The sequence below is a fragment of the Pyrgilauda ruficollis genome, unplaced genomic scaffold (genome assembly GCF_017590135.1).
Source record: "Pyrgilauda ruficollis isolate IOZ18807 unplaced genomic scaffold, ASM1759013v1 scaffold186, whole genome shotgun sequence".
Lineage (NCBI taxonomy): Eukaryota > Metazoa > Chordata > Aves > Passeriformes > Passeridae > Pyrgilauda > Pyrgilauda ruficollis.
Window position 1 is genome coordinate 276,856 of NW_024517651.1, and position 16,521 is coordinate 293,376.

Genomic DNA, 16,521 nt, shown 5'->3' on the forward strand with positions numbered 1-16,521 from the left:
GTTCCAGCTCCAGTGGAGCTGTCCTGGGCGAGGGGCTGCAGGGGCTGGGGTTTGTGTGAACACGGTGCTCGTTCAGGGATGTGTGGCAGGGCAGCTGGCACACAGCTGAGGATCCTGCTCCTCTGGGCCGGGACACACAGCTGGACATGGGACCCCCAGCTGACCCCGGCGGTGTCCCAGACCATGTGGCATCACGCCAGAGTGGAAAGGGGAGGAGGAGGAGGAATGGGGGATGCTCAGAGCAATAGTGGTTTTGTCCAAGTTACCATGACCGTGATGGGCCCTGCTGCCCTGGGGAGGCTGAGCTCCTGCCCTGGGGATGGCGAGCACCAGGCGGAAGGAGGGAGTGAACTCTTGGTTTTGCTTGTCCTGTGTGGCCTTTGCTTCCCACACGGACCTGTTGTCTCATATCACAGGTTTCCTGATTTTCACCCTGTGCTTGCCCCTCCAGTGCTGGGGGGCAGTTCAGAGGGGCAGGTGGGGAGAGCGAGGGGCTGAGAGGGGCTGAAGGTGGTTTGGGGAGCGGGGCTGCAGCTTTTTACTCGGCAGGAAAATCCCTTTTGGTCAGGGACTGGGGCCGGGCTCTGGCTCGGCTCGGCTCGGCACGCTCGGGACTGGGGCCGGGCTCTGGCTCGGCTCGGCTCGGCACGCTCGGGACTGGGGCCGGTTTTTCGCTGCCGCTCCAGGCGCGGAGCGGATCGGCGCTTCATCCTGTTCGGCCAATCAGGACACAGCTGGCAGCGCTAGGTTTTTCAGCCAATCAGGATTCGGATTGGACTGCTTCTTCAGCCAATCCGGATGCGGATTGAAAGTGCAGGGATTTTTTTATTTTTCTTTTTTTTTTTTTTTTTTTAGCCAATCAGGAAATGATTGGGCTGCTCCCTGTTTGGCCAATCACCGCACGGATTGAAGGCCCGTCCCTTTCAGCCAATCAGGCCGCGGAGTTCCAGTTTGGCCAATCAGGACACAAATTGGGGCTGCTGGACTCGGCCGAAAAAGCTGCAGCCTGAGCCCGGTTTCTGATTGGCTGAGACTCCCCTGGCCACGCCCCGCGGGCCTGGTTGCCCCGCCCCTCCCACCGCCCCTCGCTGCCAGACCCCCCAGACGCGCGCGTGGCTCTAAAAATACTTTATTAACAACATAGAAATTTTTTTAAACAAAAGCACATTTTTAAAACAACCGACGGGAGCGCTATGCGGAGCGAGAGGTGCTGCAGGCCCTCTAGTGCTGCCGGAGCAGGGCTGCGTCACGCGGCGTTGTTGGTGGTGGAGTTGAGAACACGGGAGGCGCTTTCAAAGCGGGAAGCCTGTGAAAGTTGGCGCTGTGGAAACAAGAAGTGGGGAAACAAGAGAGGGATGAGGGAAGGGAGGGGGCTGCAGCCTCACAGCTCAGAGGGGACAGAGAGAGGCAGGCCAGGCTGCCAAAGGGAGATGGAATACAAATTAATACAGGAACTATGCAACTTGTAACCAATGAACATTAATGTCTTTCTTTACTAAAATGTATAAAGAGTAAAAACCTTTCGGTAGTGTCGCACAATGGTAAATCTCTGGCTCAGCCCAGCCTGATGGGAGGACAGAGGCTGTCCAGGGCCTGCTGAGGTCCCCCACCCTGGGAGAGGAAAGCAGCCCCGCTCGTGCTCAGGGCCCTCTGCCACCAACTCTGTTAGAAGCTGTCCATGCGGAGCCACAGGCAGGGCAGGAGCAGCCCCCCGCGAGAGGACACGGGGGACACGGGGAGTGACAAGGGGGAGCCAAGGTCCCGTGCTGTGCAGCGACGGGGTGGGGTTAGAAGAGGTGAATTACCGCAAACTCGGAATAGGTGCTGGCAACAGAACTAACGCTGTGGTTACGCTGGGCAGGGGCTCTGGGGGTGCACCCACCGCTCCGGGTGGTTCCATCCAGCTGGGACACGTTCTCCTTGTTCTGCTCCCTCAGCCTGCGTCGGGGGGGCTTCGCTGCCGCGCGGACAGGGGTCCGAGCCTGGCTGATCTGTGGGGAGGGGGACAGTTGAGGGACGCAGGAACTGAGCAGAGGCAGGAGAGCTGTGGCAGCTGCAGTGCCCATCAGTCTGAGGAGCCAGAGCAGTGTCAGGCTCCGGGAGCTCTCCAGACTCTGGGGTCCAGTTCTGGACCCTGAAACATACAGCACAGAATCCTGCAGTGATGTGGGTGGGAAGGGACTTGAAAGCCCATCTCGTTCCACCGCCCTGCTGTAGGCAGGGATGCCACTCACTAGACAAGGATGCTCAGCCCTGTCTGCCAGCACACACACATTTTGAAGGTCCCTCAAGCTGCAGGCTCAGCACTAAGGAACAGGTGTACTAGAAATCTGGGCTGGAGGAAGATTTTCTGGCACCCTTCTCCTCCTCCCTCAGGTCCCAGAAACACCCCAGCAGGATGGCCATAGCCCCAACAGAGCAGACCGCAGACAAACAGGGGCTTCTGTGCCCCACGAGCTCAGCAGGGGAGGCGGTGAACCACGGGGTGACAGCAAGAAGAGCTGCAGCACCTCAGCTCAGCCGTCCCTTGCAGCCCAGCCCCGGGCAGGGAGTCCCCCAAGACCCCTCACCTTCTTCCCGGAGGGTGGCAGCCGCGAGGTGGGCGAGTGGCAGATGGCTCTTGCCAAGGCTGAGCGCACCGTGGTGTTGGAGGCGGTGCTGGCGCTGGAGGTGCCATGGAGCTGAGCAGGAGGCAGAGCACGCGTCACACAGGACGCCACATCTTGCCTTCCCCTGCAGCTGCAGCACCCCGACCCCCACGGGGCCGAGGGCAGCCCAAGGCTGTGCCCAGCCCTGCAGAGAGAGCTCTGCTCCGGGCACCCAGCCCACCCCACTGCTCTGCAGGGACATTTTACCTTGCTTACTTTGGCAGGTGTCTGGGGGCTGAGCATGCGGCGCTTGATGGGCGTCCGTGGGGCGCTGCCGTAGAGCATCTCCGCCTCCATCTCCCGGCTCTTCTTCAGGTGCTGTGGGACACGCCTGCACTCACACTCCGAGCACCACTGCGTGCCCCTGACACTGACACTGCCACTGCCCTGCTGGCAGCCGGCACAGCCACACAGCAGGAAGTGCAGCACGGATTTACAGGTGTGCAGAGCCAAGCGTCACCTCTGGCACAGCGGGGGCCAGAAAGGGGCTCGGCCCACGCAGATGTGACAGCAGTGGGCACCAGCCCCACTGCCCGCTGCTTCCAAGCTGGGAATGAGCTGGCAGAGCCCAGGGCAGTGGCTGGGGCCCAGCAGGACACCCCTAGGCTGGCATTAGGCAGGAGCCAGGGACACTCCCAGGCAGAAGCCAGCGTGCTCAGCTCCGTACTCACCCGCTCCTGCTTCTCCTTCTCCTTCTCCAGATGGTACTGCTGCCACCGCTCTGCCACATACTCCATGAACTGCTGCCCCTTCACCAGGAAAGCCTCCTTGAACTCCTCCTCCCAGCTCTGGACCTTCCTCTCCAGCTCCTCCTGCAGCTGATCAGGACAGGAGGGCAGTGTAGGTGCTGCCCTGAACCCAGGTGTCCCCACACCCAAGGACCCCTTTTCCTGTGTCAGTGGGACCACAGGTCCTTCCCCAGGGCTGGACCTACCCTAGACAGTGTCTTCTGCAGCTTTGCTCTCTCCTTTTCTTCTTTCAGAAGGCTTCCTCCTCGATTGGTGAAGCGACTGGGGTCATTTGCTTTACTCTGGTAGAGAAGGGTGGGCAGGAGAGACACAAACACACCACCCAGTCCCCTCAGCCTTTCATGGTGAAGGCTCCAGAGCAGGCAGCCCTGCACAAACACCCCAGTGCTCGAAACACAGCACCTCGTCCCTGCTCTGGCCCACCATGACTTCCCAGTGGCTCCCTGCTCCTTCCCAGAGCACTGTCCCACGGGAGCAGAGGTACACACTGACCCATGACCCCACATGCTCCCGCCTGGAAAATACCTCCAGCTCCAGGAACAGCTTCCAGCTCTCCTCCCACTTCTGAACCGCCTGAAACAGATCTTTGTGTGTTTCATAGCAGGTCTTCATCTTGCCCACCTCAGCGTCATGCAGCTTGAGCAGGGTCTCTGTGTAATCCTCTGGAAGGGCACAGCCAGGTCAGGGGGCTGCTGGAAGCCCTGGGATCCCTCCCCAAATCTGCATGGCCAGCCAGCACCCACCATCATAGAAGGGGCTGAACCTTTCCCTCTGCTCCTGGCTGTAGAAGCATTTGTCCCAGTAGACAGCCAGCTCTGCCCGGATTGCATGGATGATGGATTTCATGTTCTGCAGCTTCAGCTCCTCGAGATGGTCCACTTCCTGCTGCAGCTGGCCCGGACAGAGCACAGGTCAGGAGGAAGAGGAGGAGGACAGGGTTCATCTCCTGCGTGAGCCGCTCTCTGGAACGAGGCAGCTGCCAGCACCAACCTCCAGCTCCTCCCTCCACGAAGGCAGAATTTGCCCTGCTCCCCTCACCCCGCACCGAGCAACCAGGAGCACGAGAGCGCCCGAGCTGCTGCCCCAGCCCTGCCCCGTGAGCACAGCAGGGCTCTTACAGCTCTCCTGGTTCGGACTCTGGAGCCAGCCAGGTGCACGGCCGAGGACTCCCTCTCCTCCTGCGGGATCTGCAGCCGTTCCCAGAGCGTCAGGATCCGGGCGCGCAGCTCCGCGCACACCGCCTCGTTCAGGGCCCGCCGGGCCTCCAGCTGCAGGGGGAGCGGGGCTCGGCTCAGCCGGGGGCTCGGCTCAGCCCGGGGCTCGGCTCAGCCCGGGGCTCGGCTCAGTCCGGGGCTCGGCTCAAGGCTCGGCTCAGCCCGGGGCTCAGCTCAGCCCGGGGCTCTGCTGCACCCTCAGGGCCACGCACACGAGATCTCCTGAGCCCCGGGGGGTGCTCTAACGCACAGCCTCACCAAAACCCAGCGGCTGCTCTTACACCACGGCAGCAGCCCCAGCGCTGCCTCAGAGCACAGCATACCTGCTGCAGCAGGCTGTGCAGGGCCGTGATGTTGTTCTCGGACAGGCAGAACGCCTCCTCATCCTCACACACCACGTCCCGCTCGAAGCTGGTGTCCGGGGTGTGGTCCAGCTCCTCCATGAGCAGAATGATCTGACGCTTGTTGGTGACAAATTCTTCCCGCCTTTGCTCCTGGGGTGAGGGCGGTGTCAGGAGCCAGGAGTCCCCTGTGGGCCCCCCGGCCCCCCCAGCCCCCAGGCTCACCTTCAGCGTGTTGAGGGAGGCCACGTGGCGCCGGTAGCGGTCCAGGTCCTCCAGGCTGGGCACGCTCCCGGTGTCGATGGTGAACGGAGCTGTGCACAGGATGTCACACAGGGCTCGGTCCTGTTCCTGCAGGGCCTTCAGCTCCTGCTTCCTGTCCCGTTTCTGCTTCTGCAGTGCCTCCACACACGTGCGCAAGTTCTTCTCCATCTGCAGGATAGTGCTTTCCTCCACCTGCAAGGGGCCAGACATCAGCTCTGTTCTGCACTTCTCCCGCACCTGGCTCTTGCTTTGGGTTTTTATACAAAGACTGAGGCTGCCAGGCCTGGGTTTGAGTGAGGTGTCCCCCGGGAAGGTGGATGAACACCAGCAACACACAAAACAAGGTGCTGGGGAGCACCACACAACCACCTACCGGTGCCTAGCCTGTGAGGAGCCACAGAGCCTCTAGCAAGCACCCACAAAAGCAGTTTTGAATAGATATTTGCCTGCTAAGCTCTGGCCTCTGGGACACGCAGGCAGAGGCCAGGCAGGCAGAAGGACCCCAGGATCCCACGCCTCACCTCAAAGGGGCCCAGCTGCAGGTCCCTGCACAGGGTGTCCAGCTCCTTCCGACACAGGGCGATGCTCTTCAGCAGACGCTCCTTCAGGCTTTCCTCCTCCGCCACCATCATGTCCAGGAGACTCTGCAGCACGGTGTGGTTAGATATTGGTTTTTCACCAATAGTTAGAGGCAGGCCGAGGGAACCGAGCGCAGGCGGGGCAGCGGGACCACCGCTAGAGACCCAGGGCTGGGTCCGAGCCAGGCGTGGGCAGCGTGGGGAGCCCGGTGGGACGGGGCTGCACAGGGCGAGGGCAGAGGCGGGCAGGGACCCCCCTGCTCCCGGCAGAGCCGGCCCCGTGCTGGAGCCCCGAGAGCGGGCCGGGTGGGCTCGCTCGGAGCTGCCGGGGTCGCGGGCTGCAGCAGGTGCGCGGCTCACCAGAACCTCAAGGTGCCTCACCTTGATGTGCTTCCTGACGACGTCCGTGCGCTCCAGGCGCTGCTCCTCGGGAATGCCGATCTCCTCCCAGATGTTCCGCAGCGCCGCCATGGCCCGATTCAGGCAGGACACGGCCTCGGCCGCCAGCACCTCGCTGGGCACGGCGGGCCGTCAGCGGCGGGCCCGGGGCCCGAGAGCCTCCGCAGCCACCGCCCGTCCCGCCGCGACCGCCCGCCCCGGAGCGCAGCGCCTCCGCGCGGCCGTGCCCCAGCCCCGGTTCCCCCCGCTAGCCCCCGGTCCTTCCCGGTCCCTCCCGGTCCCTCCCGGTCCCGGTGCCGGTGCCGCACCTTTTCCTCATCGCCCCGCGCTCCATCGCCGCCGCTCGGCCGATTCGAACTGCCCGCGGCCGCGCCGACTGGCTGCCGCTCCCCCGCGGCCCCGCCCACAACCGCCGCCAGGGCCGCGCCCCCGCCCCGCCCCAAGCCACCCCCAGCCAATGGCAGTGCAGAGCCTTGGGCGCTTCCAGCCAATCCGGAGCGAGACCGCCGCCGCGTCCTGCGCGGGTAACGGCGCCCCCGCGCGCTCGCCATTTGACAGCGCTCCGTGACCGCGCCCCGGGCGGCGCCTGCGCGTCCCCGCGCGCTCCCTGCGCGTCCCCGCGCGCTCCCTGCGCGCCCCCGCCCGGCCCCAGCCCGCGCCTGTTCCGCGGGGCGCGCTCCCGCACAGACGGGCCCAGGCCGGGTCATTGTCAGCACAATCTTTACTGGCAGGCTGCCCTCGGGCCCTGCGGTTCAGGCCTTGGCCTCGATCATGGCCTCCATCATGCGGGCGCTGTTGGTGATGGCCGTGGTCAGGAAGATGAACTTGCAGCCTGTAGGAAAGGCCCGTCGGTGCCGCAGCAGCGCTGCGGGGCAGCACCGGCACTGCCCTGTCCCCGCACATTTTCCAGGACAGCCGAGGACCTCCCCAGCCCCTCCCGGGGGCTCCAGCCGGTGCTGAGCCCAGAGCCCAAAACCCAGAGCCCAGAGTCCAGAGGCCAAAGCACAGAGCCCAGAGTCCAGAGCAGAGTGCCCAGTGCCCACTGCCCAAAGCACAGTGCCCAGAGCTCAGAGCCCAAAGCCCAGAGCCCAAAGCCCAGAGCTCAGAGCCCAGTGCCCAGAGCCCAAAGCCCAAAGCCCAGAGCTCAGAGCCCAGTGCCGAGAGCCCAAAGCCCAGAGCCCACTGCCCAGTGCCCAGAGCCTGCTTGGCTGCGCTGCAGCGGCTCCTGCCTGCTCCCTGCCCTTGCCAGGCCCTCCTACCTCTCTCCTTGCCCAGGAAGCGGAGGGCCGCGATCTCGGAGAAGGTGCAGCCCCCCAGGAAGACGGCGAGCACGACGCGCTGGCTCTCGCCGGCGGCGCTGTCCTCGGCGGCGCTGTCTGCGCGAGAAGAGCGCTGCAGGCCGTGCCGGGGCCGGCCCCCCGCCGCCGCCGGCCCCGCTGCTACCTGCCGCGGAGAACTCGCTGCCGTTGAGCAGACGCAGCACCTCCTCCAGGCCCTGCCAGCCGCGGCGCTCCAGCACCTGAGGGACGGCGGGCAGGCTCGGGCAGGCTCGGGGCTGCCCGGGGCTCGCAGCGCTCACGCCACCGGCCCGGGGCACGCACGGGAGCCCTGCCGGGCACCCCAGGAGGAGGCAGGGCGTGCGGGGATGCGCCCGGCTCCCTGCAGTGGCAGACGGGCTCACCTGCTCGATGATCTTGCAGCTCAGGGGCACATAGGCCCCGCCAAAAACATACGCCATGTCCCGAGGCATTTTGAGGTCATACTCGCCATCCAGCCGAGGGATCTGCAGTGACAGGTGACAGCAGGGGTGCAGGACCAGGCTGCCGGGGCCTCGTGCCCCTCAGAGGTGCAGGGGTGAGGAGAGACAGACACTCGGAGCACGGCTCTGTCCCCACCGCCCGCCCCACCATGCCAGAGGCAGCGTCACAGTGCCCCGGTGGGCTGTGCAGCAGGGCCAGGGACAGAAATGGCCCAGAAATGTCACCTTGCCAGCACCCTAGGACCTCTGCCTAGGATGGAGAACACAGGGCTGCCTGCCCCGTGCCACCGCAGTGTCTGAAGGGGGCAAGGAAAGCCCCAGTGCTGCACCACACTCACAGGGCACGGGGCCAGGGCACAGCGGCAAGCTGGCAGTGGCCCCCAGCCCCGAGGAGATGCCCCCAGGCTGCCAGGAGCAGCTCTGGCCCTGAGCAGTGTCCCCCTGGGGTGCCAAGCCTGCAGCCTGGGCACAGGCTAAGCAAAGCTCTCTGCTCTGTGGGCACTGTGGCCAGCCCGCACCCCTTGAGGACGTACCAACCCCAGCTTCTTGCTTATGGCTCGGAAATTACTCTTCCTGGCCAAAGAACTGAAGGCATCTGTGATCTTTCCTGGAAAACACGACAAGGAGAAACATCTCGAGAGGCTCTGGATGCCAGCGCCAGGCTGGCAGAGGTGTGCAGCGCTGTGTGCTCTGGAGAATGGCCCTGGTGGCTGCCAGCCCTGGTGCCCCCCCAGCAGAGCCCAGTGCCCTGCCCGCAGCACCATCGCTGGGACACGTGCTTCCAGCCAGGCCTGGGCCAGCAGCTGCCCTTCCCGGGCTGCAGGGACACGGGGCACGGGCTGCCTCACCCGCAGCACGGTCTGTCACCAGCTTGCTGACTTTGCTCTCCACGGCTGTCAGGGTCTCCCCAGCTGCCTGCTCGGTCAGCAGCCCGACGCGCTTGAGGTTGTGGAAGGTCAGCAAGTGCTCGGGCCCGTAGCTCTGTGAACGGGACAGCAGGCACAGCGTGGGCCCCGCCTGCCAGCACGGGCAGCACACAGGCTGTCCCCTCTGCGGCCAGGCACAGGCTGCTCGGAGCCCCCAGCAAGCACAGGGCAGGGGCAGGCACTGCCTGGGGCTCAGGAAGGGGCTGTGAGGCAGGGTCTGTCCTGCAGAGCCAGCCTGGCCGTGCTGGGGCTCAGGAAGGAGCTGTGAGGCAGGGTCTGTCCTGCAGAGCCAGCCTGGCCGTGCTGGGGCTCAGGAAGGGGCTGTGAGGCAGATCCCAGCCCCAGGAGCCCCAGGAGTGCCGGGCTCAGCTCCTCATGGCCAGCAGCACAGGAGGGTCCCCCCAGCACAGCTCTCTCTCTGCAGTGGCTCTGGCCCTCACCTGCAGGTACTGCGTTTTCAGGGAGCGGTAGTCCTTGGGGATGAGACCTGTGGGGAGCACCAGGTGAGCTCGGTGCCTGGGCAGGTGCCCCTGCTGGCCCGGCAGAGCGGGCACTCACCGTTTTCCGTGAGGGACAGGAGGCACATGAGGCGCAGGCTCTCGACGGGGGACACCTGTGGGGAGCAGGGTTAGCGGGGCAGCAGGGAGCTGCAGCAGGGACCCTGTGCTCTCACCTGTCACTGCCATCCGTGTGCTCAGGCACCCCGTGCTCTCACCTGTGCTCTCACCTGTGCTCTCACCTGCCATCAGTGTGTTCAGGCACCCCGTGCTCTCACCTGTGCTCTCACCTGCCATCAGTGTGTTCAGGCACCCCGTGCTCTCCCCTGTGCTCTCACCTGTCACTGCCATCCGTGTGCTCAGGCACCCCGGGCTCTCACCTGTGCTCTCACCTGTCACCAGTGTGCTCAGGCACCCGTGCTCTCACCTGTGCTCTCACCTGTCACAGTGTGCTCAGGCACCCCGTGCTCTCACCTGCCGGTCGATGTGCTCTTCGATGAAGCTGGTGCTCTCACGGATGTCAAAGCCCTCCAGCAGTGCTGTGGCAGGGACAGGCAGCATCACCCCCGGGCTCTTGCCAGCCCAGGGAAGGGGGCCCCCACCCCTCCACACGTTCCCTCTCAGAGTGCAGCCTGCCCCTACTTGGGATTTCGAGACACCCCCAGAAGGGGCCGGGAGGACGGGGCCACCCAGGGAACAGCCAGGCATGAGGCTGCCTGGCCTGGGGCGAGCGAGGCCACGGCTCAGAGTGGGGCAGGGCAGGCACGGATGGAGCAGCACTCACCGTGTTCAGCCTTGATGGTCTCTTGGAAGTCCTGCTTGGTTTTCTTTTTCATGATAGACTCACAGGCACCAATATCTACAGAGCCAAGGGACACAGTGGCTTTGGAGGGGAAAGGGCTCTGCAGGCCCTGTCAGCACACACCAGCAGCCCCTGCCCTGTCCCTGCTGGGCACATCCAGGGCCCCCCTGCCCCTTCCCCGCAGCCCCAGCACTTGCAGTGCAGCCCTCCCTCCCCTCAGGCTCCTACGCAGGCTCAGCAGGCGATGCTCCTGCTTCAGTCCCTTCAGCTCCTGCGACACGAAGTCCTTCATCTGCTTGATGTCCATGCCCCGGCGCCGCTGCGGGAGGGAGAGCAGGGGCAGCCAGGCTAAAGGGGGGGCTGGCCAGGCTAAAGGGGGGCTGGCCAGGCTAAAGGGGGTCCTGGCCAGGCTAAAGGGGGGCCTGGCCAGGCTGCGAGGGACAGTGGCACACGCGTGCCAGGGTGACACTCACGTCGTACTGCGCCTGCAGGTTCCGTGACTTCTGGCTGAGGAAGCCAAAGACGCTGGAGAAGTGCTCGTTGCGGATCTGGCTGAACACCTGTGCAAGCAGCACAGCTGCCAGGGCCCGGCCACTGCAGCCCTGGGGACACAGAGCCCAGGGCCAACGCTCCCCACACCCCGCTGGCCCCAGAACCCTGGCTGGCAGCACAGCAGCCTGTGTCAGCGTGCCCCTCTGACCACAGCAGGATCTGAGAAATGCTGCTCAGGTCAGCCCTGGTGAACAGCACTGGGCCCTCCCCAGCTTAGCAGAAACACTCTCTCTTCCTAGGAACTGGTACTGTCTAACCAGCTACTGCTTCTTAATAAACAGCCTGGGAAAATTGTTTTGTAACTTGAATAAAAACCCAAGTGGAGTAATATTTTGATTGTCAAATTCCATAGTAAAATACCAACCTGAATTGTGACCAGGATGGAAAATTACTATGAACTCGTGACTCAACAGGAGGGTCTTCCATATTCCTTTCTATCCTTTTGATTACCCCTCATTCCCCACCTCCACCTCGATATTTTTGGGTTGATTTTGGTTTGGATTCATTGATTTATAGTTTTTTTTTTGCTTTTTATCTCCGTGCTTTAACCGTGTAGAACTCTGCCAATGAATTTTGTCAAGCTGTGGCTTTTATATTAAACCCGTTTTTGCAGACACCTTTGCTGGGGATTCCTTAAAACCCTCATTTGTGACACAGCCCTGCATGCAGGGGCCCAGACAGGTTCAGAAGTGCAGCTGCACCAGGTTTCTCTGCTCTCTGTGCCTGAACCCATGCTCCGAGGGCCCAGCAGCCCCCAGCCACTCCTGCTCAAGCTTAGGGGAGGGAATGGCCACTCTGCCTGCTCCCACCAAGGGCCCTCCCCGAGGCTTGTGAGGACTCACTTGGTCCTGGGAATTGAGCAGCACTTTGATACTCTTGTCAGAAGAGGTGACATCTGGCCCAAAATCCACGCTGCCTGCAGGGAAAAGTGGAGAGCTGCTTTGTCCCAGACACAGCAACATTCCCACATGCACAGCCTTGCTGCAAGAGGCAGCAGAGACAGGGGATGCCAGCCCTGGCCAAAGTCAGGACTGTCCCTGTGGATGACCTCCAGCAGCACCCCACGCTGGGACTGTCCCTGTGGGAACAGGGCCAGGCACAAACCCTGCTGGCACTGGCCAGGTGAGTGCAGAGCCCCGAGCTGTGAGTGCTCCCACACTCACCTGTAAGGGCAGAGCCCTGTGCTGTGAGGGCAGAGCCCTGTTCTGCTGTGCTGTGAGGGCAGAGCCCCGAGCTGTGAGTGCTCCCACACTCACCTGTGAGTGCAAAGCCCTGTTCTGCCCCGCTGTGAGCACAGAGCCCCGAGCTGCCCGGCCCTTCCCGGGTCACGTACCACACTTGATGCGGAAGGTGTCGTCCACGAGCCCCTCGTAGACCACTTGGGAGCAGAGTGCTGTCACGTAGTCGGTGTCTGCAGGGAGAGCCAGGCTGCGCTCCCGCTGCTCCTGCCGCCCCACGCAGGCTCCCTGCCCCTCTGGGACACGTGCTGCCCAGCCCGCAGCCGTGCCTCAGCCCACCTCTGTCCATGAGGAAGACGTGCCCAATCTCAGGCTTCCTGCCCTGCCCTTCGCTGTCGCTCTCTTCCTCCAAGTCCCGCCACAGCTCGTAGCTCATCTGAGAGGGCAGAGGGTGCCAGGGCGGGGAGCAGCCCCGGCTGCCACCAAGGGCCCTGGCACACAGCGGGGCTGACAGCCAAGGCCAGGCACAAAGGCTCCTGCCCTCAGGGCACGGGGGGCTCCCCACACCCCAGCCAGCAGCACCGCCCCTCCGCTGCCCAGCCTGGCACACGGGACCCCCAAACCCGCCCAGGAGGAGGCACAGCGCAGTGACACCGCTGGTGATGTGCTGCCGTGTGCCTGGCGGGGTCCAGGTCCCTGCCAGGCGCACCCTGACAGGACCCAAGGGCCCGGTGCCAGCCCCACCTTGGCACAGCGGCCGATGCCGTACGTCCTCCCAAAGGGGCCGTAGAGGGAGCTCAGCAGCTGCAGGGCCCTGGCCACGGGGTTGATCCAGCGGTGATCTCCCTCCTGGGGACGAGGCAGTGAGTGTGGCAGCTGGCTGGCAAGGACTGCAGGGCAGGGGCTGGGCTGGCACGGAGCTGGGAGCTGCCCCAAGCTGCTGGGCCAGGGGCAGAGGGGCCAGCAAAAGCTGCCCTGGGGAGCAAACGGGGCCGTGGTGCGCACTGAGGGGCTGGCAGGGCCACACACCTCCTCTCTGAACAGCAGCTCGTGCCCAGCCCCGTGAGGCACAGGGGACAGGATGGGCTGCCACCCCCCACAGCGTCCCACTGACCAGGAAGTAGTCACGGAAGAACTCGGGCAGCTCCATGCTAATGATGTCCTCATCCAGGGGCAGCAGGTAGAAGGACCATTCATCGCAGGTGACATCTGTGCTCGGGACAGGGACAGGGGACAGTTGTGCAGCCCCGGGCAGGAAGAGCCCCAAGAATCACAGCAGCCCCAAAACAGGGCCTGTGGAGCTTCAGACAGGATGGGTGGCAGGACCCTCTCTCCTCTCCTCAGGCAGAAGAGAGGGACTGATGCTGTGTGGGCACACATCTGCCTGCAGGCTGGCAGCCAGCCTCGAGGGAACTCGTGTTCTCTGCCCACACGGGGATCCCAGCACTGGGATTTAACGGGGATCCTGTGGTGTCAGCCACCCCGAGCAGCACTGCAGCCCCACTCACCTCCAAAGACCCCCTCTTCCTCCAGCACCATCTCACAGGCACAGAACTGGAAGGGAAGGGGAGACCCTCAGGGCCAGACAGGCTCTGAGCAGGAAAAGCTCGGGAGGGGCCCAGCACCTTCCCAGGCAGCACAACACGTGGGTTTACTTAAACATTTCTGGGTTACAATTTCTGGTGCCTATAGAAGGGTGGAAGGTGCAGAGGCCGGGCAGGCAGAGTGACGGGGGAACGGGCAGCACCGCGGCTCCCACTGACCTTCTGGGGGCTGAAGATGATTTTGTACTTCCTGCTCCTGCCCGACATCTTGTCAGCGTTGACAATATCTGTGGAGACCGCGCAGAGCCCCTGCACAGCTGCCCACCCGCTCGGGGCCGGGGCTCAGCGGCGGCCCGGAGCACTGGCCCGGCCGAGGGCAGCCGCACTCACCGGCGATGAGCCGCATGGTCCGGACCCGCGGCCGCACCAGGAAGCAGAACCTGCGGCACAGGGGGCGAGGCCGCTGGAGGCTCCGTGCCGGGCAGCCCACCCTGCCCTGCCCGGCTCTGCCCAGCCCAGCTCACCCTGCCCAGCCCAGCCCAGCCCAGCCCACCCTCGGGCACTCACTGGTCGCTGGCGCCGGGCCCCGGCCGGCTCTCCACCTTGTACAGCTTGTCCACGTCGTGCTGCTGCGGGGACAGGGCGCGGGTCGGGCGCGGGCGGCGGCGGGCGGGGGCGGCCCGAGCGGGCCCGCGCTACCTTCAGGATGGACACGTTGGCGATGCGGTCCAGGGGGCTCATCAGGTCGGCCTCGATGAACAGGTCCTTCTTCCCGGGCAGCTGCGGGCAGGCGGGCATGAGCGGGCACCGGCGGCTGCCCCGCGCCGGGCCCCCCGCGCCCGCCCCGGCCAACGCCCATCCCGCCGACTCGCTCCGCCCGCCCCGCTGCGGGATGCCCGCCCCGGGCGCCCCCCGGACCTGCTCCAGCAGGTAGACGAGCTGGTCCCGCGCCAGCCGCTTCAGGATGCCGAAGTCCGGCGGCTCGGGCGCGTCGCGCCGCCCGGCGAGCGCCATGGCGGGGGCCCGCTCGGCACCGGAACGCGACAGCGCGGGCGCGGCGCGGCCGGAACTCGGCGGCGGCGGAACCGCGCGATACTATGGCAACCCAGAGACGCTGAGCTCTGCGCACGTTTATTGGCGGAGGCGGGCGCGGCCCCCGGTCACGTGGGCACGCCGCGCTCCTCGAACAGGCGCTGCAGCGCCCCCTCCAGGGCCGCGCTGGTCCCGCGCAGCCCGGACACCACGCGCGCCGCCCACCGGAAGTACTCCTGCACGCGCTCCTCCGACCAGCCTGCGGGGACACGCGTGGCGTACGTCACTTCCTGCCCCGGTGCCGGTGCCGGTGCCGGTGCCACGGGGACACCGGCACAGACACACTGCCCCGCCATGCCCCGGCCCAGCGCAGGGCCCCTCTGTCCCTCGGCACAGCCAGCAGCAGCAGCCGTGCTGCTGGCCGGGCCCGTGCCGCTGCACCCGGCGCCGTGGTGCCCCCGGCCCGGGGCTCCGCCGGTACCTTGCGGGGTGCAGCGCTTCAGGTCCCGCAGGTTGTGCAGCTTGTCCGCCAGCTTGACCAGCTTGGCGCGGCGGCTGCAGCCGGGAGCGCGCTCGATCTGCAGCCGCTTGCGCTCCATCTTGGGCAGGCTCTTGTCGTCCGTCACCTCCTCCACCACGCGCCGCACCTCCGCGCCGAACCGCGCCTCGATCTCCGCGAGCGTGGTGTCCGTGTCCTCCACCGTGTCGTGCAGGAGGGCGGCCTGCGGCGAGGAGGGGACGCGGGGGGCAGCAGGGGCTCGGGCCGGGCAGCGGGACCGGGCCGGGCCGGGCCGGGCGTTACCTGCAGCACCACCACGTCCGTCACGCCGGCCTCATGCGCCAGGATCCTGGCGACGGCTGCCGGAGAACGGAAAGGTGGCAGGAGGCGGCGGGGCACAGGCAGCTCCGCGCCCCTGTGATACGGGGGCTGCGCCACCGGTGGGCAGCGAGGCTCCCCGAGACCAGCCCTGTGCGGGGGACACCCCGCGGGCACGTCCCGCGGTGAATCCTTCGGCTGGGCAGGCAGGAAGGTCGCAGGGGCTGTCCCCAGGCCTGGCAGCAGCCCCCCGCGGGCCCGGGCACAGCCGGGCAGCAGCGGGTGGCAGCCAGACACAGGGCCGGGGCAGGGCTGCGGTGCTCCGGCAGCTCTGCCCGCTTCGGGCCGAGGCCATGGCACGGGACACGGGGCACGGCTCTGCCCAGGGACCGGGGTGAGGGGCTCCGCGGTTGGAGCGCGCCGGGGCAGGAGGGGCCCCGGGGTGAGCGGTGCGCCGGGAGAGAGCGGCCGCGGGGGTCTCCCGGGAGCGGGACGCGGTGCCGGGGGGGTTCCGCACCGATGGGGTGGTTGATGTAGGGGGTGCCCTCGGGATCCATCCGCCGCTGCTCCTTGTGTTTCCTGGCTGCAAAGTCCACGGCCTCCAGCAGCCGCGCCGCCTCGGAGCCCATCCCCGCCGCCTCGGAGCCCATCCCCGCCGCCTCGGAGCTCATCCCCGCCGCCTCGGAGCCCGCGCCCGGCGCGACGGAAGCAGCACAGGCGGAGGCGGGTCCCAACTGCATTTATTGCCCGCCCCAGCCCCGCGGCAGCCGGTACAGCAGCGTCCCGTCGGGGGCGCGCACCTCGCGCCCGTCCCCCGCTCCCCGTCCCGGCGGCGGAGCCGTGGCGGCGGCGCTCAGCGCCCGCTGGTCCTGCCGCAGGCGGCGGCGCGGCGAGGGGCAGCCGCGGCTCCGCAGCACCCGCCGCACCACGTCGGGGCTGACGCCAAAGCCCTGGGCCAGGCGCTCCAGCGGCCACTCCTCGGGCAGCTCCTGCCGCAGGAACCTGCGGGCACGGCACGGTCACCGGGGCGGTCACCGGGGCGGTCACCGGGCCCGCCCGGCCCCGCGCTCACCGCAGCTGCTCCATGGCCTGCCAGGTCAGGGCGCGATCGGGGGCTCCGCGCCCCCCGCCCAGCTCCCGCCGCAGCCGCTCCATCCGCGCCGCCGCCCGCCGCCGCCGCGCCCTGCGGGAACACGCGTGAGCGCCGGCCCGGCGCAGCCC

The 16,521-nt window shown here is 66.2% G+C and overlaps 4 protein-coding genes across 10 annotated transcripts in view; all 4 read right to left on the reverse strand.

Moving 5' to 3' along the window:
• Positions 1-1,092: 1,092 nt before the first annotated feature.
• Positions 1,093-6,653, reverse strand: PRC1 (protein regulator of cytokinesis 1). 6 transcript variants are annotated; one of them, XM_041465021.1, is made up of 15 exons: positions 6,502-6,653; positions 6,176-6,308; positions 5,738-5,860; positions 5,178-5,408; positions 4,935-5,105; positions 4,516-4,665; positions 4,141-4,288; positions 3,923-4,059; positions 3,583-3,678; positions 3,320-3,466; positions 2,856-2,966; positions 2,571-2,681; positions 1,806-1,991; positions 1,520-1,611; positions 1,099-1,321 (listed from the first exon to the last, which is right to left on the reverse strand). In XM_041465021.1, exons 1-14 carry the CDS (start codon positions 6,525-6,527, stop codon positions 1,555-1,557), a joined length of 1,827 nt encoding a protein of 608 aa, XP_041320955.1. In that variant the 5' UTR covers positions 6,528-6,653; the 3' UTR covers positions 1,099-1,321; positions 1,520-1,554. The 6 variants fall into 6 exon arrangements, with proteins under 6 accessions (XP_041320954.1, XP_041320956.1, XP_041320953.1 ...); XM_041465020.1 differs by lacking the exon at positions 1,520-1,611 and having other exon boundaries at positions 1,093-1,321; positions 2,865-2,966; XM_041465022.1 differs by lacking the exon at positions 1,520-1,611 and having other exon boundaries at positions 1,094-1,321; positions 1,842-1,991.
• Positions 6,654-6,896: 243 nt separating this feature from the next.
• On the reverse strand, positions 6,897-14,599 carry VPS33B (VPS33B late endosome and lysosome associated). Of its 2 annotated transcripts, none has more exons than XM_041465018.1 (23): positions 14,370-14,599; positions 14,151-14,231; positions 14,019-14,077; positions 13,842-13,891; positions 13,671-13,738; positions 13,416-13,461; positions 13,022-13,116; positions 12,652-12,756; positions 12,247-12,343; positions 12,063-12,140; positions 11,572-11,645; positions 10,651-10,737; positions 10,406-10,496; positions 10,160-10,234; positions 9,850-9,914; positions 9,437-9,491; positions 9,319-9,365; positions 8,801-8,933; positions 8,486-8,559; positions 7,875-7,976; positions 7,637-7,712; positions 7,453-7,569; positions 6,897-7,025 (listed from the first exon to the last, which is right to left on the reverse strand). In XM_041465018.1, the coding sequence occupies exons 1-23, from the start codon at positions 14,463-14,465 to the stop codon at positions 6,946-6,948; spliced, it is 1,851 nt and encodes a 616-aa protein (XP_041320952.1). In that variant the 5' UTR covers positions 14,466-14,599; the 3' UTR covers positions 6,897-6,945. The 2 variants fall into 2 exon arrangements, with proteins under 2 accessions (XP_041320952.1, XP_041320951.1); XM_041465017.1 differs by having other exon boundaries at positions 14,019-14,080; positions 14,370-14,598.
• HDDC3 (HD domain containing 3) lies at positions 14,567-16,040 on the reverse strand. Its single transcript, XM_041465027.1, has 4 exons — positions 15,818-16,040; positions 15,286-15,341; positions 14,965-15,205; positions 14,567-14,742 (listed from the first exon to the last, which is right to left on the reverse strand). Exons 1-4 carry the CDS (start codon positions 16,038-16,040, stop codon positions 14,612-14,614), a joined length of 651 nt encoding a protein of 216 aa, XP_041320961.1. The 3' UTR covers positions 14,567-14,611.
• Positions 16,024-16,521, reverse strand: part of NGRN (neugrin, neurite outgrowth associated) — an 8,945-nt gene continuing 8,447 nt past the window's right edge. The window contains exons 15-16 of the mRNA XM_041465016.1: positions 16,373-16,483; positions 16,024-16,302 (exon numbers count right to left, since the gene is read on the reverse strand). Coding sequence (XP_041320950.1) covers positions 16,041-16,302; positions 16,373-16,483 — 373 coding nt within the window. The 3' untranslated portion in view covers positions 16,024-16,040. The remainder of the gene's footprint in view (positions 16,303-16,372; positions 16,484-16,521) is intronic.

Bases quoted from the DNA above. Each gene is read 5' to 3' on its own strand.
- PRC1 (XM_041465019.1), bottom strand. From the start codon at position 6,527: ATGGAGCGCGGGGCGATGAGGAAAAG. The intron at 6,309-6,501 runs GTGCGGCACCGG...CGCCGTGCCCAG, and splicing joins CGCGGGGCGATGAGGAAAAG to CGAGGTGCTGGCGGCCGAGG. The intron at 2,682-2,855 runs GTAAAATGTCCC...CCTCCTGCTCAG, and splicing joins CACCTGCCAAAGTAAGCAAG to CTCCATGGCACCTCCAGCGC.
- HDDC3 (XM_041465027.1), bottom strand. From the start codon at position 16,040: ATGCAGTTGGGACCCGCCTCCGCCTGTGCTGCTTCCGTCGCGCCGGGC. The intron at 15,342-15,817 runs GTGCGGAACCCC...GTTCTCCGGCAG, and splicing joins CTACATCAACCACCCCATCG to CCGTCGCCAGGATCCTGGCG. The intron at 15,206-15,285 runs GTAACGCCCGGC...TCCTCGCCGCAG, and splicing joins CGGACGTGGTGGTGCTGCAG to GCCGCCCTCCTGCACGACAC.
- VPS33B (XM_041465017.1), bottom strand. From the start codon at position 14,465: ATGGCGCTCGCCGGGCGGCGCGACGCGCCCGAGCCGCCGGACTTCGGC. The intron at 14,081-14,150 runs GTAGCGCGGGCC...CTGTCCCCGCAG, and splicing joins CCAACGTGTCCATCCTGAAG to CAGCACGACGTGGACAAGCT. The intron at 10,235-10,405 runs GTAGGAGCCTGA...TTGGCTCTGTAG, and splicing joins GCATCGCCTGCTGAGCCTGC to ATATTGGTGCCTGTGAGTCT.